The sequence below is a fragment of the Vanellus vanellus genome (genome assembly GCF_965231255.1).
Source record: "Vanellus vanellus genome assembly, chromosome: 3".
In the NCBI taxonomy this organism is placed as follows: Eukaryota; Metazoa; Chordata; class Aves; order Charadriiformes; family Charadriidae; genus Vanellus; species Vanellus vanellus.
In genome coordinates, this window is record NC_138907.1 from 809,991 (window position 1) to 833,895 (window position 23,905).

At 41.8% G+C, this 23,905-nt stretch overlaps 1 protein-coding gene across 4 annotated transcripts in view; it reads right to left on the bottom strand.

Moving 5' to 3' along the window:
* Positions 1–23,905, bottom strand: part of MAP4K3 (mitogen-activated protein kinase kinase kinase kinase 3) — a 73,549-nt gene that overhangs the window by 15,584 nt on the left and 34,060 nt on the right. For 2 of the 4 annotated variants that reach the window (XR_014268914.1, XM_082480194.1), the window contains exons 13-23: positions 20,939–20,997; positions 19,704–19,742; positions 19,351–19,404; positions 14,970–15,012; positions 13,900–14,062; positions 12,779–12,888; positions 11,190–11,231; positions 6,223–6,307; positions 4,984–5,063; positions 2,211–2,271; positions 2,007–2,124 (exon numbers count right to left, since the gene is read on the bottom strand). Coding sequence is in view for 3 of the 4 variants with exons in the window: in XM_082480194.1 (XP_082336320.1) it covers positions 2,007–2,124; positions 2,211–2,271; positions 4,984–5,063; positions 6,223–6,307; positions 11,190–11,231; positions 12,779–12,888; positions 13,900–14,062; positions 14,970–15,012; positions 19,351–19,404; positions 19,704–19,742; positions 20,939–20,997 (854 nt within the window). In the remaining variant the exon portion in view is untranslated. The remainder of the gene's footprint in view (positions 1–2,006; positions 2,125–2,210; positions 2,272–4,983; positions 5,064–6,222; positions 6,308–11,189; positions 11,232–12,778; positions 12,889–13,899; positions 14,063–14,969; positions 15,013–19,350; positions 19,405–19,703; positions 19,743–20,938; positions 20,998–23,905) is intronic. The other 2 variants (XM_082480195.1, XM_082480196.1) reach the window with 2 other exon arrangements.

Consider the following 23,905-nt stretch of genomic DNA (forward strand, 5'->3'; position numbering starts at 1 on the left):
GGGACACTCCCTGGGAAATCACGAAAACAGTTACTTGAAAATTTATCAGGCAAAGCCAGGGAAGATGTTATCTGCTGGTAGTGGGAATCGGTGTTTCTATACAGACTAGAAGATGACAGACAGTATGGAGATTGGCCACAGTAGCCTTAAGCGTAAGAATAACTAATCTGATGCTGTAGAAAAAAAGCAGGAATAAGTGGGGTGAGAGATTGGTGCTGCAGTCAAAGCTATGACCTGGGAAAATACTTGCATAGCATTTCAGATGAAGCTGTCCAGAAGCGACTGATAATGCAGCAGGGCTGAGCAACGTGAAAACCGAGCACTGGCCACAAATTTTGGTTGGAAGTAGCGAGGAAAGGTTTGAAAGGAACTGCTCAAGGGCACTCAAGGGAAAGAAGCTGGAAAGGAGACTTAGCACAGACGTATTTTCTGCTACTGAATGTCTGCCTACCAAGTACCATAAACAGAACTCAGACCATTTTGCAGATGAATACACAGATACCACAAATTACTTCGAATTCTATTTTGCTTTGCATTTTCTCTACTGAAAACTTTGCTTTTAACATATCTACATTTTTCATGTAGCGCTCATCAACACGGAATCCAGGAACTTGCTGAAGAATACACTTTGTGGTCTGGTAGGAAAAAAAATAATTATGCTCTTCTACATACTTCAAATGGACTACTTCTGCCTGGCTAAATGCTACTACCCTGATGCTTTACAACAGGGAACAAACCAGCAAAATGGATTACCGAGATGAATCTCTCCTGCCTTTGAATGACTGGCTTGGCACTCTGCACATTCAGGTTGTGCCGCATTTTTCTTGGGAAGTGACATGACTGGACAAGAAACTTTCTGTCCCCTCTGCAACTTAGGTGAGGTGTCATTCCAGGCTGAATGTAGTCTGAAGATTTTCATCCTAAGATTCTTATGATAATTACAGTTATTAGCTCGCTGCTAATGCAGACCTCAAGGCAAAGTCACCCTGACAAAGTTAGTTTGGAAGAGAGAGGAGCAGGACAATGGTGCAGACACACAGAAGTAAACAATCCAAAGCACAAATTACCTCTTCGGTAATTAGAATTTAGCCTCTAGGAAGAACACAATTTTCAGACAAGTGTTGCACCACTATGTTTGCAGATGACTGAACAAGAAGCCTTTCCAGAATCCGAGAACTAAATGTTAATAGGACCAAAGGTAGCAGAGAAACAGGTCTTCTACAATACAATATCCTAACAGAAAGCCAATTATATGACAAGAACCAGTGATTCATTATGCAATTGAAGAATCAAAGGTTTCTCTGCAGACTAGACTAGCATCACTACCTCCTCCTCTTGGATTTCAAGGGGCTCCAAAGGCTTGTTTGGCAGCCAGCGCTGTACCCAGTCTCTGGGATTCGGTACGCGCTTGTTAGTCAATAAAGCTGGAGGGACCGCAGACACACCGTGCTGTGGGCAGCGGGGCCAAAGTACCTTCTGCACTGGCCTGCAAAAAATGACTTGCCAATGATAAGTGTCATATCTGTACGCCAGTTCTACTCTTCCCAGCTTTCAAAATAACCTGTGAGCAGTATGAGATTCCCTCTGCAGTAAGAGATTACACATCCCCCTTTTTTTTTTAAATAGAATGGAAAGATAGGGCTCAGAGTTAACTAATGTAAGATCACCATTTCTACTTGCCTGAAATATCACAGGTACAATACTGACCCTAGATTTTGTTCAGCATCAAGTACAACCAGGATTTACCATACCAGAAAAGAGATGTGCCCAGAAACAAGAGGATTCACGACAAGAAGACGTACCAAACCCCATTTCTCTAATAAGAGTATATCCACATCTTGATTCGTTTAAATTTAGGGTTCTACCCTCTGATTAAAGCCCGTATGAGTTATCCACGGAGATCTGTGACCAGAGCTCCACGTTATTTAGTATTACCAGCGCTTCACAAGCATATTCTGAACTCCCAGAATTCAGATATTCTGATATATTTGATGGTGTGTATTTACCTTGGAAGAATTCGGTCAGGGAGTTTATGTGCTGGAATAGCAACAGGTAACTTTTGCATTTGCCTTGCATAATCAAAGAGTCCTGGCAGATTATGGGAATAAAGCTGAGAAGCTTTACCTAGAAATTAGAAAACAAAACCACACTTCAAACACAAAACCAAATGTTTACCAGCACTACCATTCAAAGACAGCACAGTAACTTACCAGATATTGATAACAAGCAATTGTTCATGACATATAACCATGTACACCTTCGCGGAAATAGCTGATAAGGGGAAGGAAAAACAAAAAGAAAAGCATTCAATTTGATATATACAAAATGGGAGCACGTTAAGTTGATCAATTAATATCTGCTATAGACGACAGGACAAAACTAATATTGTCTTGCTTTTTGTAGCAGAAATTAGCTTAAGCCAAGTAATGTTTACCTGGATTGCAGAGTTAATTCAGAGTAAATCTTAGGCACACACACTATATTTAACGTACACATTAACATTTAGACAATTAGCACATTTTATATTCATGTCTTCAAGTATACTATAATTAGCCCACAAGACGTCATTATAAAGATCAATCCATTCTTTTCCAAAAATTTTAAAACCCACCAAACTTCCTCCTTCAAAGGAGAAAAGCTTAACAACAAACTTCAGTAAACAAAGCATGGTTGACAAACCATAGCCATTCTAAACCCTGTGGTAGTCCAAATCTCTTGAAACAATTAAAAGTGGCCCTTGAAGGGACTGCCCATGTGCATGTGATTACACATTTCACTGAAGTGATCAAGGAATGCAACAAATGGTCAAGAAATAATTGTTGTTTGTCAAATCCCACAATTACTAGAAGGATGGGGCTGAAACCAACAAGACATCCTTTAAAAAAAAAAAAAAAAAGAGAAAAAAGAAAAGAAGATTAAAAACAAAGGACGGTACTTTTTTTCCCTTTCACATAACTTCTGGAGCTTGTTGCCAGAAGAGGTCATGGAGGTGGAAAGTATTGACAGCATAAATGAGGGATTAGACATACTCATGTCCAACAAGTCCATAAACGGACACAAAAAGCAAATAGGCAGGGATCCTCCCACATCCCCGACTCAATGACTATAGTGGAATCTGAGAATGGCCAGCAGACAGTGGCCGAGCTCAGAGGCATTTCCTACTGCCCCTTTAGGAAACAGTCTATTGGGCTACAGAGACCACTTGGGAGGACACTTCTTTTGCTCTTAAAAAACCCCAAACCAAAAAAAACCCCACCAATCAACAAAAAAACCACCCCAAAATAACCAACAACCTCACTGCTGGTTTATTAAAAAGATTTAAAGATATCTGTAAATTAATTGAAAGATTTTTCTGCCAAAGAGAAAAGAGATCCATCTAGAAGCTGTCCTAACTCCTGGAAACGTATGTTATTACTGCTTTGTTCATTAGCGAAGCGGAATGTAGTGAAAAATAACCAAGGATATTACTTTTGCTTTTACACCGAACTGTATCAGACCAAGAGAGTAAAAAAAATGAAGTGAAACACAGAACTTGAAAACACTATTAGAGCCCTATTGCCTGTGACCATAAATAACGATGTAATAAATGGTTAGCACAGAGGGTGCACTTCTATTCCCGAAGTCTTCTCATAACCTAAACATGCTGTAAGAGAGAACTGCGGTAATAATCTACCAGCCTGACTGTATCCCAATTTAATGTGCAAGTTTGATTCATCTTCTGCAGCTGCATAAGCACATTGTGACTTTAGTACGTTTGGATCTGAGGATGAGAGAAGAACAGCAACGCTTCAGACTTGCAGGGTGACTGACCCGTCACTTACTCCCCCTGTTCCACACAGGACCGGCTGTTTTGACAAGCGTCTCTTTCTTGTCTCTAAGCGCTTATTAAGACATTTCCCTAAAAGCTCACTAGGCAATGCACTACAGAACACGGTACTTAGCGAAAACAAGGATGGATATGACAGCATGAGTTTCATTACACCTATTCTCCTGGTCAATTAAAAAAAAACCCAAACCAAACCAAAAAACCCCAAAAGAAAAAAAAAAAACCACAAAAAACCCCAACTTTCCTTGGTCTACCTGGCCTACAGGAATTATTGTATTAGTGATATTTCTCAGGGTAGGTTTTACAACTGCCGTGTAGCAGCAGAGAGGTACCTGAGCTAAGTTTAAAGTAGCTAACTCAAGCACCAGTATGATTATGGGTTACACAGAGCTCAGTGCAAGCTAGCTAGGCCTTCTTCTCAACACAACAGACACGTCTACAACGTCTGGACCCTGGAAGATGAACAAACACCAGTGCCTCCAGCTTACAGTGTAAAGGCTGTCCTTGCAAATTCCTCCATCTTGATGGCAGATGCATAGCTCCCTAAGTTAGGGAGAAGGCAGGAAAGAAAACAAGTCTCAGAGATCAACAAAGGAGCTGGAGAAGACACCATACAGAAAAGCCTGCAACTGGCATTTCCCCCTCCCCTCAAAAAAAAAAAAAAGTACTATTTATAAGATTCTGCAAAGACGGAGTTTTAACTGGGATTCAGTACGCTGAGTCTCATCAGCAAAGCTGCTTTTAAGACCAAAAGAATGGAATGCAGCGTATAAAGGATCTCCTGGCTTCCCTGGAGCTGAAACACAATGTTTGTTGCAAATAAGCTAGCTTGTAGCAAAGCTTTTAAAAAAACAGAAACTTTCACCCAAAATACAAAAGGGAAATTCCATACTATTTAGCAAATCATTTAACTGCCAGACGATGCACTACAATAAAGTTCAACATGTTGATATATGCAGATCTCCTACTTAAACATGGTTCAGCCTACAAAAAACTTAAGGTAGCCTCAAGAGTAAATATTTAAGGTAATTCTCAGTGTAGCTAGTGCCTATGTAACTGTAGGAAAGACAATTTTTGCACAAATTATACAACATTAATCCGATTGGCTAAAAAAAGCGAGAGGTATTTTTTTCCAAAATATCAAACCAGAAATATACCTGCTCCATTGATGTTTCATGCAGTTCGTTGAGGTTCAGTGTGTAAATACCTTCTTCTGCACCAAATATCAAGTACTGATCTGCAAACACAAACAAAAAAAATACATCTAGAAATCCTGATTTAAGGAAGGCATGTTTTGTAACAGTACGCAGCTCTTTACCAAAAAAAGAATTAAAACAATTACATGCATCGAAACAAACCAAGCTATAATAGCTACGGTGTTGGAAAGCATGGAAAATTAATCTTGCAAAGGAAGCTTAAATTTGTGGATGGGGCTGTTTTAAGACATTAAGAAATAACAGTCGGTTTGGGTTTTTTTTGGTGACTAACAATTGGAACAAAACCCAGCAGTGATACAACCATAAGCAAGAATTCATGTGAATAATTTCCTCAGATGTAGATTGTCCTACTTCGATATTTCCATATATTTTGTGACATATTCATAGCCTTCCTTTGGAGTTCTTCAGCAGCAGTATTGACTGGAACGTTTTCTCAGTACTTTGGGGGCTGCCTCACTTCTTGAACATAATACCCTTGGATTGCAGTTAGGCTTGTGAACACTACAGACATCTCATGTTGGGAAGATGCCAACTGCAAAAGACTGACTTCAGTAATGTCAGTTTCTGAAAAACCTAAGTATTTTCTTGCTTAGTGGCTCAGTAGCGTATACATAGGCATATACAGGCTCTAATCAAAAGGTGAAATCGCAGGCAAGGCGAGTACAGTGTTACCAATTATCTCTTTCATCAGGCTATTTAATAAAGCACTAAAATGCATGCAAAAATAAAGAGAGTTGCAGTAACCTACAGGAGCAGAAAGATTTAGGGGGAAGGGGGGAAAAAAAAAAAAAAAATCAAGGGAATGATAAAGAAATCAATCTCAACTATGACCTCCAGAAGTCTGATTTTTAAGAAATAAATTAGGATTGGCATCTTTTGGACTAAAATGTTGAGAAGAATCTTGAATCAGAAGAAAACAAAAAAAAGTTTTGCTACTTTTAATATGTAATTTATTCTTTTTAACCAAAGCTGAAACCTGCACCCCATATATCTTAACATAATTAATAAAACCAACATTGAACTTCAGATAGCAGTGGCATAATTAAACGAAGAACTTCTGCTTATATAAATACACCTATTTTACAATAAGTCTATTTTAAAAGGAACAATCTCGCTCATCTTGGCACTCTTGAAATCCGAGGAGAGGACAAAGCGGGTAAAATATACGTAATATACTACCTCTTGTATCTGGATTGATCCACGATGTTGCACAATGAATTTTTAATGGACAACCATTGAAAACCTTTGAAAAGCAAGCACCCATCTGTAGAAGTAAAAACAATTAAAAATATACATATGAAGAATTAAAATGTGACATGTCCAATAGGATTGCTTTTACTTAGAGTAGTAACAAAAAGTTCAGAGTAGTTTCATTTGCTACGTGGAAAATAACCTTAGCCAGCCAAGCTGACAAAAGGGATTTTTTTGGAACTGATTTTTCCTTTGTAAGACCTTTCTGAACAAACATACCAGAATCGGCTCTCTAATTAACCAGTCCAAGCACATACGTACCACAAAAGTGAAAAACCTCAAAAAGGTTCCTGAATTTTGTGACTTCAGAAAGTCTCAACAGAGAAGCTTTATTCTTGCCATGTTCCACACATTTAAAATCAAACTCTAGGTCATGCAAAAAATCAAAACTTTTGTCTCAGATTCTCTAGTAGTGGTTTCAAATTAACCCACTTTCAACACTGACTGCTTCCCACGGGGAAACCTCTGGTAGAAGATCCCACTCCTTGATCAGTATAACCCTAATAAACTCGGCGTGCCTATTAAGTGTCTTGCGTAGTATAATATAATCAATCTCTTCATCTTCCTCCTAGCGAAGCGCGAGCTTTTGTAGGCATTTATAAGAACGCTTAGTAAATTTGCTTCAAAAATGGCACAAAAGCAAAAGCCAGGGCTTCCTCCTTCCCCCTCAGTCATCAACATAACAATTACCCATCCTATTTTGTTAAGAAACAGAGTTGATCGGTAGTAGTGTAGATGAAAAGGAACGATGCAGTAGTAAACAACAATCAGTAGAGTGAAATGTTATAATTTATCAAATGGTGTCCAAACATAACAACCAGTCATGGGTAAGGGGCGCCACCCTGAATACAGGCAGGTATCAGCTTCACGCAAAGCTGCGCACTCTGTAATACAGCTACAGAATGGCAGTTTCCACTTTATATTAACACTTTGCGAATTATTATCAATCTACAAACTGAATTAACCAGACAGCTCTCGTGTTAACATTTGGAGAATTTTTTTTTTTGGTTAACCTGTTGCTGAATAAGAAAGTGTGCAGACAATTCGGCCACTTCTGAACAGTTTAGTTGAATAAGAAAATAAAAGTAAAAAACTTCATAATTAACCCTTTAAAATGAAAAGCAGCAGAAATGAGACCCTTCTTTGTGCTTCGGACATCTCTCACTCCTGCATCACTATAGTGAAGTCCACGACTTTGTCCATATATACTCAAGTGAGGGAAGAATCAAATTCATCAAGGTAATTAGCAAAACACGAAAGACCCCATCGCACAAAGACGAGGGGAAAGACGTCAGCACCGCAGGAACCACTGCAGAAGGCTGAGTACCAAGGCAAGGAGCCGGCTGCCGGCTAGACAGTGAGATATCCTTCTACAGGTTTAAGAACAGAAGTAAGAAAAGCTACACGTGAGGCAGGAACATGAGAAGATCCTGATAGAGAGTGACCTCAGGGGACTGACAGCTTCAGTGTAGTCAAATCCCTTGGCAGCGGGGAGTCCGAAGGAGGGACAATATCAAGAAAAACAATAAAGGGCTTTTGGGGGATTTATGGAAACCTCTTCCCAAGTGCGCAGGGCACCAAAAGGCACTCAACAGAAAACAGACCAGATGACACTCGAAGCGTTGACCTCCCAGAATACCGGGAAGTGTTTCTGCTGCTCCTGTAACCAGCTGTGCAATCCTCCTTGACCCTTTCCAAGCACTGAAGAGAGATGATGCACAGTGGAGGGAAGCTGTGCTCACTGCTGACACCTAGTTGGGCTCTGCAGTGATAAGCTGGATAAGAAAGGAGGAGGAAATTGAAATCTGAAAAGACTAATCATTTTCCTCTGGCCATTCCTGGAGCTGCGTCCAGCTCTGGGACCCTCAACATAAGAGGGACATGGACCTGTTGGAGCAGGTCCAGAGGAGGGCCATGAGGATGATCGAAGGGCTGGAGCACCTCTCCAATGAGGACAGGTTGAGAGAGTTGGGGGTGTTCAGCCTGGAGAAGAGAAGGCTCCGGGGAGACCTTACAGCCCCTTCCAGTATCTGAAGGGGGCCTACAAGAAAGCTGGAGAGGGACTTTTTACCAGGGCATGTAGGCATAGGACGAGGGGGAATGGCTTCAAACTGGAAGAGGGGACATTTAGATTAGGTATCAGGAAGAAATTTTTCCCTCTGAGGGCGGTGAGCCCCTGGCGCAGGCTGCCCCGAGAAGCTGTGGCTGCCCCATCCCTGGAGGTGTTCAAGGCCGGGTTGGACGGGGCTGGGAGCAACCTGGGCTGGGGGGAGGTGACCCTGCCCGGGGCAGGGGGTGGGACTAGATGAGTTTTAAGGTCCCTTCCAACCTAAACCATTCTATGATTCTCTGATTCTCAGCCGCAATCTCCAGGAAGCCTGCAGAGCCAAGATGCTGCCTCACAAGGGTAAACATCTCTAAATACCAAACAAAACTCAAGGAAACAGCTGAGAAAAAGACAAGTTACTAAACTGAGTTGCTAGTGGGAAAACCCCCACAAACATGAAATAAAAGGTTGAAGCGAGGTTGCCTGATCTGACTGCTGCCATGGAGGCACTTAAGTCTTGGGAGAATTTCAGCAGGCAGGGCATCCCTCATTAGTAAGATCTAACGGGTCTCCCTGTGCTGCAAGCCACCTAAACCAGCAGGGAAACCACACCACCAAACAGGGTTATTGAGAAAGTTGCACAAAATATCTAGAGCCACAGGCAACCATGCTTAGAAACAATTTTAAACAGAGCCCCAGAACACCTACCTATTTTAGAAGACAGGGAGAACGCAAAACACCACTCAGCAGCATACTTAACCACCATGAATCAAAAAAACCCCAAAAAACAACAAAACCAAAACCAAACCTCAAACAAAGAAGAATCAGAACAATGATGCACCACAGAAAAAGAACAGAAAAGAGAGAAATATTGTCAAAGTTTTACTTGCAGTAGCAGGGTGATTGTTCAATAAGACTCCCAGGCGACGTTAGGATGCAAAACAGAATCATAGAATTGTCTAGGTTGGAAGGGACCTTTAAGATCGAGTCCAACCATTTATATTGCCAAAACCACCACTAAACCATGTCCCCAGGCACCACGTCTACCCATCTTTTAAATCCCTCCAGGGATGGCGATTCCACCACTGCCCTGGGCAGCCTGCTCCAATGTTCGATAACCCTTTCAGTGAAGAATTTTTTCCTGATATCCAATCTAAACCTCTCTTGGTGCAACTGGAGGCCATTTCCTCTTGTCCTATCGCTTGTTACTTGGGAGAAGAGCCCGACCCCTTCGTTGCCAGAACCTCCCTTCAGGGAGCTGTAAAGAGCGATATGGTGTCCCCTCAGCCTCCTTTTCTCCAGGCTGAACACCCCCAGGTCCCTCAGCCACTCCTCATCAGACGTGTGCTCCAGACCCCTCACCAGCTCCGTTCCCCTTCTCTGGACACACTCCAGCCCCTCAATGTCTTGTCATGAAGGGCCCAAAACTGCACACAGTACTTGAGGTGGGGCCTCACCAGTGCCGAGTACAGCAGGACGATCACTGGCCTAGTCCTGCTGGCCACACTGCTCCTGGTACAGGCCAGGATGCTGTTGCTCCACAATAGAGGAAAGTAAAAAGTCCAGTAATCCCAGTGACCTGGGAGAAAGCCCTCTCCTTACTCAAAGTGTTGTTATTTGGCAACTGAGGGAGACAGCAGGCCGAGAGGAACATGTAAGTGCCAAATCAATCTTCAACACTTAACAGGAAGGTTAGAAAGTTTGTTCTACATGAAAGGTATGGTGTGAAGAGGGAAGAAGAAAGAAAGGGGAAAGAGTATCTAACCTGAGGACCAGCGGAACCAGAGAATTAGTGCACTACCTAGAAGCATGAATATGCAGAGAGCAGCCCAATACCCAGAGTCATTTGATCAGCTTCAGAAATTTTCCTATTTCAGTCAGCCTCTTTTTACAGCTTCGTTATATTAGCAACTCACAGAAGTTCAACGCCTATGACTTCATTTTGAGCTACTCCATTTCCTACACCCTTTTTCTTGTTCCAGTCGCTGAACCTACTTCATTTCCTCCTCCCCATCATGATTTCGTTCTTTTCAATGCGTGGAGTGCTTCCAAATCTCAAAGGGTAGGAAGTAAAAAATAGTATCCCTTGCACTTACACATCCTTGTAGCAACTTTATTTTCTTGTCTAAAGATGAGAAACTGATCTGGCTTAGGAGTAACATAGCAAAAAAAGGTTAGTTTAAAATCAGATGAATCCCCCATTTGGTGCACAGCTCAACTACGTGAATGCACGCTCCAGCACACGAGGAGGAGAGTGGCGAGGGCAGAAACAAATGGTCCAGAAGAAGGAAAGACTGACTCTTCTGACCACAGCGCTGGCTATAAAGCACAGTGACAACCCTGTGCGCATATTACAATGAAATTCTAGTTTGTTTTATGTTGAGAAGGTGCACACAGACGTCTGTAACAGTTATTTCCAGCCCTATGGCATCTGTGAATCCTATCTTCAGAAGTTTTCAAACCTAGAGCTGTGTAGGGTAAACTTTGAGTTATTTGCAGTTCCTGAGAGGCGTCAGCTCCTCAGATCAGGAATTACCTTCAATACACTGAAAGTACTTCTGTGGCATTAGTCACAGAACTCTCACTCACTTTTTAATGAAGCATGCAAATAAAAAACCTCCCCAAAAATTACTTCAAGAGCAAAAAATCAAGGGTGATTTCTGAAATACCATACCTGTGGCTAAACATGCCTAAGAGATACTGGCTTTTATTTAAAAAAAAAACAAAAACAAAACAACACACTACAAACAGTCAAAAAAGGTGCTCTCTCTCCGCTTTAGTAAGAAAACACATCCTGCTTCCAACGCATTCCTCCAACAACGCATTTGTGTGTCTCAGTAATACTCACGTGTACTTTAGGTGTGGGAGGAAGGCCATTACTAATTGGTTTCTAGAAAACAAAAGTTATAATGTTTACATTCACATTCTCTCCCCACACTACAGCATAACCAAAATACAAGTCTAAACAATTTTTTCAGAATGCTATTAAAAGCACTCAATAAATAATGGAGCATAATTATATTAGGAGAAAATAAAAAGCCAATACTTACATCTACATAAGAAATAGATACAGCCCCCTCCCTACAATAAATAGAGATGTGACCACACACCACAAACTACCAGTACCATTTTTTTTTTTTTCATTAAAACCTCTACTACGGTTCCCTAATATCTCCTCGCTGAACATCTAGTCTGTAGCACAACAGTTTCACGTTACAGTGATGACTGAAAGAACGCCATATCCAGCATACAAAGTTTAAGTGATATTGCAGCAATTTTTCAATTGTTTAACATCACAAGCGGCGTTAAACTCTATCAATCAGCACTAGACCCACTTTCCTGTATCAGCATCAATTCCTCCGAGTAAACACATGCTTCCGAAGAAATGCATTTTACAGATAACACAGGAAACTTCGAACACACAATTTCAAATGCCAAGTTCAAAGCAGTTCAGGAAATCATACTTTCCAGAGTACTGCCAGTATTACTGGCACCTCCTTAAAACAAAAACGCACCCAACATTTCTGCCATATTTCCTCTTCACTTCTTCCAAAAGAGTGACTTTTCCTACCTCACCCTTAGAAGAAGCCCTCAAAGAGTGCGGTTTCATGTCACATTTAATCTGATCTAATTACAGATGTCTCGCTCTCTCCTATCTCACGTTCCCACTTTTGCATCATAGGAGTGACCACTCTGGAAGCCATTTGCTGCTTTGATGGAAACAGTCACTTGGAAGAGGAGAAAGGGGTGCAGGAACATTCCCTTTCCTCAGCTCGCAGCTGGATCAGATTACAGGTGGTGTAAAACCACATTCCCTCCACAATCGCAGCAGCTTCACATGAGCATACGTAGCTCAAGTCTGACACTTAAACCCAAGCTGCTGAACCCTGAAAGCCAGAGCTACAGAGGCCAGCAGGCAAGCAGCTTGCATATCAATCTACATTGCTCCATATTTCCCCCCCCGAACACCACAAAGCCTGTATGGCTACGTCTGGGATAGGAGGATGACTCATCTGGGAACGGCCCTGACTCAGCTCCTTTCCCAGGCCCAGCCAAATCCTTCAGCAAGCTATCAGGTGGCAGCATATTCCTTAATTTCCTCGTTTGCTTAAATAGTCGTTGCTCTGTACAACACATTACATCTCTGTCATCATATCTCGCTCTCATGACATGTCTCTCAAGTATGTGAATACAAGCAAATAAATCTTGTATATGCACAACAATGTCAGTTTCTAATGAAAATTAAATACTGACTCAGACTTCAGCTTAAGACTGTATCACAACTAGACAACCTAGCAAAACTGTGCTTTGATTCAAAGTAAACAAGATGCCATCCAGCAGCATTTCTGTGCCAAAGAGCGTGCCCGCTCCTTTTCACTGTGCATGCAAAACAGTTGAGATAACTTTAAAGTAACACCTAGAAGCCTAAATACCTACCAGTATTTCCTTCTTTTCTTTTCTTGAAAAATTAGGGTCTCTAGCTTCGTTCTGTTGAGGTGGTGATCCCTCTCTTTCACCATTTAATTGTACAGAAGTGACTCCATTGCCTAGAAAGATTCAGATTTAAAAATGCATTCTTCGGCCTTCACCTCAAAGAGCAGTCTAGCCTAAGAACAATTTCAAAGGGCCAAAATTTCCACTTGTCTCAGAACATGTTCCAATACCCTAATTTATTCCTAAAGCATACAGGTTCCTACGTGAGCACATATAACCATCTACAAAGCCACATTCAATCTCAGTCCGAGGCTTTTGGTAATTAATATAACACACCTAATGTGGGCGTAGAAAGGGATGCAGTCACGGTTATGAGGAAAAATGTATTTAGCATATCTAAAGAACAACTTGGCTATAGCTAACACGTCAGTTATTCTTTATAAATAGCCTTGAGGCATTTCTTAGCCCTGGATGCTTAAGCGTTACAGTCGAATCCATCACACGAACTAAATATGCAGCAAGGAAGGATTAGCAAGATACCAATTAAGAGTCAGACATTAAGCTTACTTAAAACAAGCCAGGCCAGGGCAACTCTCAAAGCACCAGACTTTAACAAAAGCATAAAAGGAACAGCCTGAGCAAACAGTGAACAAACACAATTACCTGCTGTACCCCCCATTACATACCAAAGCAAACTTTGAAAGCAAAACTCTATTCTCGACATGTCAAATGACAACAGCAGTTGACACTCAGGGCCAGAACCTGAAACCTACCTACGGGAAAACTTTTTTTTATTCCCTGCATCGCCCCTGATACATCGTAAGTACATTATACGTTATATACCTCCTACATTACAAGCCTGTTGCTTAGAAAAGCAATTGTGTCACCAGTGGCATCAGCAGGAATTGTGACAGTGACTTTACTAGAAGGTACGTTTGACCCTCTTAAGACTTTAAGCACGTTTTCCTATTGCATTTTGGCTTTCGTGCACTTTCCATTACTTGCCCACCACAGAAAAATTACCACTGTATGTTTTAATGGGTGCATAGGTGAGGATGTAAAAATAAAATCACATTAGATTATTTAAGAAATATTTGTATACTCCTTGGTGTCACTCTTATTACCCAAAGCATTAGATTTCTGTGGAGGTAACCGAGGAGGTGGCGGTCTGGGTGGAACCTGAGACGCAGATTTTGCCGGACTCTCTGATGTTGGGCATCTCTTGATTGTCCCTTGACTATCATTTTCAGAAGAATGAGTTTCTTGGGGGATAAAGATGGATTTAGGCTGAAAAAGACACAGTAATAATAAAAACATATGTAAAAAAAGCTTCAAAGCATTCATGCTACTTCCCAATGAGAAAAAAAACCACCACCAACCCACAAGCAATATTTGGACCCTAGAATTTTCACAAGTACGTTGATAAAGCAACATGTTCTGCCCTGTAAATCTCTTTCGAAAACAAACTAGAAAGAAACGCATAGCAATAAGGAAAACCTTGTTATCGACAAAGGACGAATTCAAACCCATAACATTTAAGTCATGCAGTAAACAATTACTGGGCATGTGGAAATGTCACTGTGTACGACCACAGACGACCAAACCAGACATTGAAGTAGAGAGTAGGGAACATTCAATGATTTGGCCAGAACTTTGTGTAAAGAATCTCAAATAGGGGATGTAACACAAAGGGCAACATGGTTCAGACGCTGACCGCACTACTGTACTGCTGCGCGTAAAATCCTTTGCAGCTATGCAACGATAGTTAGTGCGGGAGGGTAAGCAAGCAAACCTGCAGTTTTTGCCTGGGGAAGTGACAGCCAGACAAAAAAAAAAAAAGTAAGGTTTCTTTTTCTTTTTGCGCATATTAAGATAACTTCAGCGTGAAAAGATTCACTTACTCTTCAAGTGGCAGTACGCAAAAGCCTAATCTGATCCAGGCATGCCTCTGAAGATCCCCATTCAGACACCAAAAGTTAGCAAGCAGACGCCTTATTTGGCAGCTCTTTCTTAAAAATTAAAGGCTACGAACATATAGGCCAACCCCCTGGATACTCCCTCGGCTTCAAACTTGATTCAAGTCTTCAAGTCATGGCTCAAGTGAGAGAAACGTCAGTACAGTCATTTAGACACCTCTGCATTTGTTTATTTAAGGTGCCCCATTATTCTGGGCAGCAGAATCCCCCTCACTTACCTTTGGTGGTAAAGGAGGTGGCACTTTAGGTTTCATAGTAGCACTACACAGGAAAGAAACAAACCAGACTGTTACGCAGTGTAGCTCTTTGAACCTCCTATCGCAGTGTTCAAGAGGTTACATGATTTTATAAATGCCATACAAACACGCACCATTAACTTGTCAACAGCACTATTGCATCCAAATAACTGCATCATGAATACTGTCAGACACTGTGTTATTGCTGTGCGTACCACAGATACCATCCGAAAACAAGAATCACAGTTCATGCCAAGGGAGGGCAAAGCGACGTGAACCGATTTAAGATGCCAATACTTGAGCAGAAAAAAAGTAGGGAGATGCAGAGCAGGCCTGATACCTACTTTGTTTTGAGCAGAAAGATTTAGGATATCAGCGAGCTTTTCTAAAGGGCCATCTGTAGGTATATAGGGGAAATCAGAGTTACAAGAAAAACTGGTGAATACCATTCCTTGAAAGATTTACCATTGACTTCTTCAGAATAGCTTTACACACAAAAGCAAAATCCATCTGCAATGGACAGCCAGCCTACTGTCTGGGTTGGTTTGGTTTGGTTTTTTTTTTTTCTTCCATGAGCTGCTTTGTTCACAGAAATCTTGGGAAAGACAACTTTTTAATGCAAGAACAATTCAACAGCTTGGGTCAACAGCACCAAGATATCAGCAGGCAACAAGAAAGCTGAAGCATTGGGAGCATTCTTCCTCTGCTGGTTCTCTGTTTTAAAGAACATGCTGCATTTTTTTAAAAATCCTAAATACCTATTTTTTTGTTGTTTTTAAAAACTCTTACACTGTCCTGCTTCCTAATCTTTTGGAACAGAAAATTATTTCCATTAAATAAGCCAGGAATACAGCTGCAAAAGATTGACATTCTTGCACAGTATTTTCCTTGTTTTTAAATTATGTTTCAAAGTTTGGGGAAAATGTCCAAGTAGTAAGATATCTCTTTGGTTGTTTACAGATCAACAACTTGTCCGCTTTGCTTCATTTCTTTCAGCAGTTTCTGTCCTGGCATCTTATCAGTTGCTCCGACTTCAGAGAAGCTGGAAGGGCACTTATGAGAATGGGTTATCCTGTGTCATGCACTTCAGCTGCTATGGTGGTGGAAGTTATCTTCTCTTCATAACATGGGACCAAGCTTAAGACCTCAATCGTGTGTGTCTGAGCTCCATTTATAGTTTCACACTCTTCCCTGCCTCTCAGACAGCTGTCCCAGCATTACAGGGCAGCCAAATGTAAAAAAGCAAAATAGGCAAGGATTTGGCATAAATGTGACAGATGTTTGTACACAGGACTGTGTGCCCGAGTTGCAACCCCAAGGTTTACATGCAGTTTGTCACTGTTGATCACGCAGGGCAGCGGCCCAATAATTTCTGCTTTCCTAGCTTCCATGACCAAGAAGTTCAAACACCATCAGCTTTGCTGCACGTGAAAGAAAAAGAAATATCAAAAGAATCAAAATTATTAAATGACGGTAGATAATTCTATTTGTTCCCCAAAACGTCCGGACTCTCTGCTGCTGTGAATTACCCAGCTTCAGAGTCATGCAGTGGCATCAGTTTGGACTGGAAGGAGTACAGCTGCTTCATTATTTTTGTTCTGGATCTGAAAGGAGAAGTGACCAATGTCACACGTGCTCTTCAACTGCAGCTCCATCTCACAGAATGCAAATAAAACAAAAGCCTTGAATCTTCAGTGGGCTCCAGAGAAAGATGACATAGAATCATAGAGTGGTTTAGGTCAGAAGGGACCTTAAAGATCATATAGTCCCAACCCCCCTGCCCTGGGCAGGGACACCTCCCCCCAGCCCAGGTTGCTCCAAGCCCCGTCCAACCCGGCCTTGGACACCTCCAGGGATGGGGCAGCCACAGCCCCTCGGGGCAGCCTGCGCCAGGGGCTCACCGCCCGCACAGGGAAAAGTTTCTTCCTGATATTTAATCTAAACCTCCCTTCTTCCAGTTTGAAGCCATTCCCCCTCGTCCTATCACTACACGCCCTTGTAAAAAGTCCCTCTCCAGCTTTCTTGCAGGCCCCCTTTAGGTACTGGATGGCTGCAATAAGGTCTCCCCAAAGCCTTCTCTTCTCCAGGCTGAACAACCCCAGTGCTCTCTGCCTGTCTTCATAGGAGAGGGGCTCCAGCCCTCTGAGAATCTTCATGGCCTCCTCTGGACCTGCTCCAACAGGTCCATGTCCTTCTTATGCTGGGGGCTCCAGAGCTGGATGCAATATTCCAGGTGGGGTCTCCCCCCTCCCTCACCCTGCCGGCCATGCTTCTGATGCAGCCCAGGACACGGTTCGCCTTCTGGGCTGCGAGCGCACATTGCTGGCTCATGTTGAGCTTCTCAAGAGAATCTCATGAAGATGTCCGAGACCAAGCTAATGAACCAACTGCAGAGCTTTGGGCTCAAGCAGATCCCAAGGGGAAAGGCACAGATGCAGAATCTGCCTGATCCAAGGTTGAAGCATTCAAGGCTCACCCCTGTGCTGATAAGGACATTGTCAGGCCCTCTCTGTAGGGCAAGAGTACCTAGGATGAAATACGGGAAGAAGCAAAAACCGCCAGGACTTTTTTGGAAGAGCATTGGTGACTGTCCTTAGGGTCAGATGAATTGGAACCTCTGCAGAAGCTATCAGGTTTTCTTGCTTAACCTGAAAGAGAAAATGCACAGAAAGGCAACAGAAGCAGCTAAAGCCAACGGTGTCTGAAAGTTCCGATGAAGCTTGTGCAAGGAACAAGGGTCCCGAAGGACTGGACAAAGAAATCAGTGCAAGCACTTCAAGACAGCACTTCAAGAGGTTCCAAAACCTGGAACATTACTGAAGTTGATGATGGTGGCCACAAACAGAGCAAGAAGTGGGGGAAGGGGAAAAAAAAAACCAAACCAAAACATTAAGCAAAAATGAACAGACTGACACAGAGCCGTACACAAACATCCAGAGATTAGTATGGAGGGAGGAACCAAGCTGAGCTGGCTTGCAGCAGCACACATATGCAGAGCATCTTTACTGCAGGCCATCGGAGTGGAGCTCCAGGGGACTGTTGCACCCTACAGTGCAGGAAGCCCGAGTTCCATTCCCAAGGTCTACCCAGCTATGTGCAAAGTGGGTTCCCAGCTTGGTCCAAATGCAGCTGGGCAAATCAAAGAGGAGCATTATCAACCTCCTCCTCTCAAAGACAAGGCACAGGAGCTTCATATTATTGAACTGCATAATCATTCATGCCCCTAAACAACCACTTAACAATGAAATATGAAGAATTTCTTAAGGAATTAGCAAGGGAATAAAGCCTGCTAAAAACTGACTAAAAATAATTTTTCTTCTATAAATATCACTTGTGTCAAACAGCAAACATACTTGTGTTTCGAGAATTGATCATTAAACAATGCAAGTTTAATGGACTTGTCACCTAGGTGACATCAGACTACCAGTAGCTTCACCCCTCTTGAAAGGGACTGTCCCTCATACTCAGTACAGCGATAAAAAGCTTTGTTATAAAAGAACAGCAGTAAAATAACTCAAGATAAAAAAAGAGAGAGACATATTTGGTTCTCTGTAAGAGACAGATGCCAGCAGTAGATAATACATGTTTTACAGGTCTCTGGTATGAAGCAACAGCTTTCAAAATTACCCATTAACAGAAAGGAAACGAGAGTTCTGTCTCAACAGCCTCTTTCCTTTTTGGTTTTACATCAGATTTATTTAGGAATGTAAGTTTCCACATACCGGCTGTGCATTTTAAATTGCTTCATTTCTCATCTGTCAATCAAAGAGGGCCCAAGAATACTTATACGACTGGAAGTTAATATGAGCACAATTATTTTAACACATGCCTATTGATACTGCCTTTGCAGTCACGTAACCTTGCTCCGTCTGTGGCAAGGGAGCCAGCTCTGTTCTAAAATGAAGCAGCCATACAAGCATCCTCCTAGCTGAGGACATGGACAGAATAAACTCAATCATCTAGAGAGACAGTTATGTATATATTTCATGTATTTTTTTAAATGAGCTTTATTTTAATATACAGTCATCAGCTCTAAAGAAGACACCAGGACCAGGGTCAGACAAATTACTGGCTCCAAATAACGATGGCAAGATTTTGTTCAATAATAGAAGATAAAAGGACAACTGTATCCAGCAAGGAACAAGATTTTTCCCCCCTCTAATTTATCACAAGTTTATCATCAGAATAAGAAAAATCCTGGTGATGTAATCTAGGAACAATATTAATGCCTACCTTTAAAAATGCTACAGAAGAATCCCAAGCTATTAGGGATAGAACATGATCGAACTTTTTTTAAAGTTTTCACCTAGTCAAGAATCAGCTTTTATATATTTATTTATTTTTACAAGAAGAAAGGACTTACTGTTTAGCATCATCGTCTGCATCATCATCATCTTCTAAATGTGCCACATGTCCCCTAAGAAAACGAACAAAGTACTATGGCTGAGTGAGTTGTATTAAAATTAGCTTGGCTACTGTGAAAAATTCTGAGCTCAAGGGCTACTACCTCTTTTACAGAATTTTACTGTCTTTTAGCTTTTTACAATTATCATTATTCCTTAAAGCACAGCTGCAGTCCAGACAACTAAGCCTCTCCCATATCCTCTCAGCAAGTACAGGGACAAACAAGAACTAGTTGTGACAGACATAAGAAATCAACACACAAATGACTTTGAAACACACAAGATGGGAAAAAAAAAAAAAGAATAGAATTACCGCTGATGCAGTTCTTCTTCAACTGATTTTAAGAGACTCCTTCAGCATTAAATAAGAATAAGAACACAGTTTAATTGTGGCACACAAACTTAATTATCAAAAGCCAGGGCAAATGCTCCTATGACTCTATCAGTAAATAAACCAAAGCATGTTGTTTCAGCTGGCTTTCAGACCATACATCGAACATCCATGTACAAATGAACATAGCTGCATTTTTTTTTTTATTTTCTATTTCTTACACAACACATTTTCATATGTGTTTATTAGTGCATTGCTATTAAATGCAGTGGTCCTTGATCCTTGTATTCTAAAACAAGGACTGTCTTAGCTTGATCCAATTTAAAACAAATCCACATTATCCAAGAAAATAATAATAATTTAAAAAAGAATGAATCAGACTGACAGGAGGACTAAACTACTATTGGAATAAATTCATTCTTCCCTAGTTAATCTTTGTAACACTGAACTTCTTAATTTTTCTGTCTTTGTCTGAAAACACAAAGGAAGGAATAGCAGGCAAAACACAGGGATGAGAAACAACAGGATTTTGAATGATATCAGTATTTGTATTTTTCCCAAGTAAAAAACTGTAAAAATATCATGTTCTATGCTTAGATTTTCCGCATTTTTAAAATATGGCTTAATTTAGCAAAGCAAAGCCGGGCATCCTAATTCTGACATGCATAAATGTACATTAAGAAATTGGGTGGAAAGGAAGAATTACATGGAAAACTATTTCATATGATTAATACAACAAAATTATTAAATATATGAACATGAAGTTAAAGGACTTTGCTGAGATATGCAAGTTTTACTTTTTAAAGCATCTATAACTGAACATTCCTAGTGCCCTACAACATGAAGCAGGGCATAAAGCAGTGTCAAAGAGCAGCACTGATACTTCCTACATGGGGTAAAATTGTGCTCTCTGGGACCCATCATGCAGAAGACTTTGTTAAAAAGCAGACCAAGATAACAGCTCTTCAAAAGAAGCTTACAGCACCACTGAAACAAAACAGTCAACACAGCCTCAGATACTGAAAAGTGCTGTAATTCTGTATCATTGGAATGACTACTACTTTAGAAATAGTGATTTTGGAATTGCAACGGATGTAAACAAGCTTGACATGTTTTACTACATCTGTTTCAGCTAATGCGTTTAATACACGTTTGTGATTTTTATATTACAATAGCCTTGAATGAATTAAAGACAGAAAATGCTGTTGCTTACTCACTTATTCGCACCCAAGAAGTAGCCACACTGAGGACCGTGACCATATTCTAGCTGTAGATCCTACAAAAACACGAGAACGAATCTTTAAGACGAACACATGAGCATCAACAACATACCCCGCGTCATGCTGCTGTTAGCCCCTCTGCGACACCTGAGCTACTAGACACGCTCGTTCCTCTGGCCCTCCTGCCCCTAACACCGCTTTTGGGCCAATCGCACCCAAAAAATCTCCTCTCTGCCAGTTTGCTGCATCTCTAATTCCTTTTAAAACTCTGACCTTCGCCTCTTCCTTGGACACACAGATCTTTGCTCAAATAAAGTCAGCTGCAGAAAAGGAAACAAAGCAAAAATAATAATAATAATAATAAAATAATAATAAAAAAAGGACACCGTGATCTACCAGACCCTGTAGAGAACCCTCCCATCCCTCACTGGTACATTATAGAACTTATTTCAGATGGGGAGTAGTTCTGGCAGGGAGCCTGAAATGCCTTTAGCACATTGGGACATTAAAGAATAAGCCGAGAAGAGAGTAAAAGGGTTTTCCTATCTCTGGTAATAGCAATACATATTTTAAGGATAACTATGTATGTTAGCACGTATACTTTAAGATCACCTTTTGCACCAAAAAAAAAAAAAAATACGACAGTAACAGCAAGGTCAAGCACTCAAGCAATCACGGAGCGCGGGCCCCTTAGGAAAGGAACTGGCAATAGGCCTCCAACACTATTATTCAATGGACGCCACGCGGTATACAAATTTAATGTATGAACGGGAATACAGGGACCATACTGAAGCACCATCAGACCTCCACCTGCCAGGAATATACTGCTATGATTACAGGGTATTTTTTGCTTCAGATGGATCACAAGAGGAAAGATCTGAGCATAAATTTGCTCCCAAAATACTGAGTGGATTCACCAGGAGAAATGAGTTATTGATCACCAAAGTTTGTGATAAATGGAGCTACGTTGCTCCCTTCCAGGAAACGTTTTAAAGGTCTCCCAACATCCTCTGTCAAACAGGCCTCTTTCAGCTGCAGCCCCTCTGAAAAGCACGCTATCCTTCAGAAAGATGCCCAGCTATCCAAGCTCAGCCGCAATAAGCTTGGACTAGAGGACGACAACCCAGGGGGCTGATCTCTCAAAAGGCCACGTTTAAAAGTCAGAGGGAAAGCCTTACACCAGACTTGCCAGGGCTCCAAGCTGATGGACGAAGCAGAAGCCGCTGCAGCTTTCAGTTCCAGACTGAAGGGCCGCCACTTTAATACAAACCTACGCTTAACGTTTCCTGCTCGGCGAGGACTTCCAGGTGGGTTACTGCACCCGCAGTTCTGCTCTGTGAAGCCAAGCAGTAGTTTCCCCACGGGTGTTGCTACCACAGCTGTCAGTAGCATTTGATTGCTTCAGTAACTTTCCACGTTTTCCCAAGAGAAGTGACATATTGTGGAAAAAACAGTATGTAACTGATAATTACCTGATGTAAAACTGAATAAAAAGGTTGAACAAAAAGGCAAAGCCAGATGCTGGCATTTCCTGAACCACAGAGAGACTGACTCTTCAACCTTCATACCAACTTTATTACACACCCTTTTTTCTAGACTTAAACTAAAAAACCCCGAAGCCACCAAACCCCATCCATTTCTATGGGTCTGACTCACAAGGGCCACCTGACCTTCCCCCTAGACATCTGTCAGTGGAGTCAGAAAGTCAGGTGGCAGGAAAGAACAGCTCCCAGGTGGCCGTGCCGGCGGGAAAGGCGGATTGCCCCTCTCCAGGAATGTGTCCCGGGCTCTGCAAGGTAGCAGGTGGAAGGGGTCAGGCCTCAGTGGTGGGTATCTTTGATCCCTTCTGCTATCCTTACCCTCCTTCTTCACAGGTTCATCCTCCTCCTACGCCCAATCTCAGCTCCTCCTGCTCCTTGCTCCAAACAAGCTCAGCAAGTCTCCTTCCCGCAAGAAAGGCCATCCTAGACCCTCCCCAATTTCAGTCTCTTCCCAACATGCGTCATCTTATCCAGGCAATTCCTTCCCGCTGGTCCTCACCACCAATTGATGTACTCCAATCCACCACAAAGAAACACACATTTAACCTCCTTTGCTTTGCCTACTTATATTACCTTCTGTGCAGTCTCAAACTTCCACAGGTAGACACAGGTATTTTGAGGATTCAGGCTACAGAGCAGAAAATAACAAGACTGGAAATGTAAGATGTCACCAGACTCACAAACAAGGAGGTTAAACAGGTTGTGTGAGCCTATGTGAGAGGAGGCCAGAACAGAGACTGGGAGGCTATTGAGAAAAATAACCCCAGACCACTATAATGAAAGTGGAGATTTTCACCTTGAAGTGACAAGTATTTTGTCTACATGTTACAAAATTACATTTAATTAGAAGTGGGAAACCAAGACCTTATGGTGGGCAGAGCCAAAACATCTGTCCGTTTTAATTTACACGCTGTGCAATGTATGGCTATATCATACAGCAATTACAGGAAAATTAATAAGAGAAAACAAGCAAGCCTCCATAAAACAAAGATCCTTCATCTGCCACCAGACTGTTTAAGCTCTACTCGAATTTTCTTTATGAAAAATGACATCTGCCAGAATTACTTAGGTTTAAATTTTTTAAAAGGACAGAATCATAGAATGGTTTAGGTCAGAAGGGACCTTAAAGACCATCTTGTTCCAACCCCCTGTCCCGGGCAGGGACACCTCCCCCCAGCCCAGGTGGCTCCAAGCCCCATCCAACCCGGCCTTGGACACCTCCAGGGATGGGGCAGCCACAGCTTCTCGGGGCAGCCTGCGCCAGGGGCTCACCGCCCGCACAGGGAAAAGTTTCTTCCTGATATTTAATCTAAACCTCCCTTCTTCCAGTTTGAAGCCATTCCCCCTCGTCCTATCACTACACACCCTTATAAAAAGTCCCTCTCCAGCTTTCTTGCAGGACCCCTTTAGGTACTGGATGGCT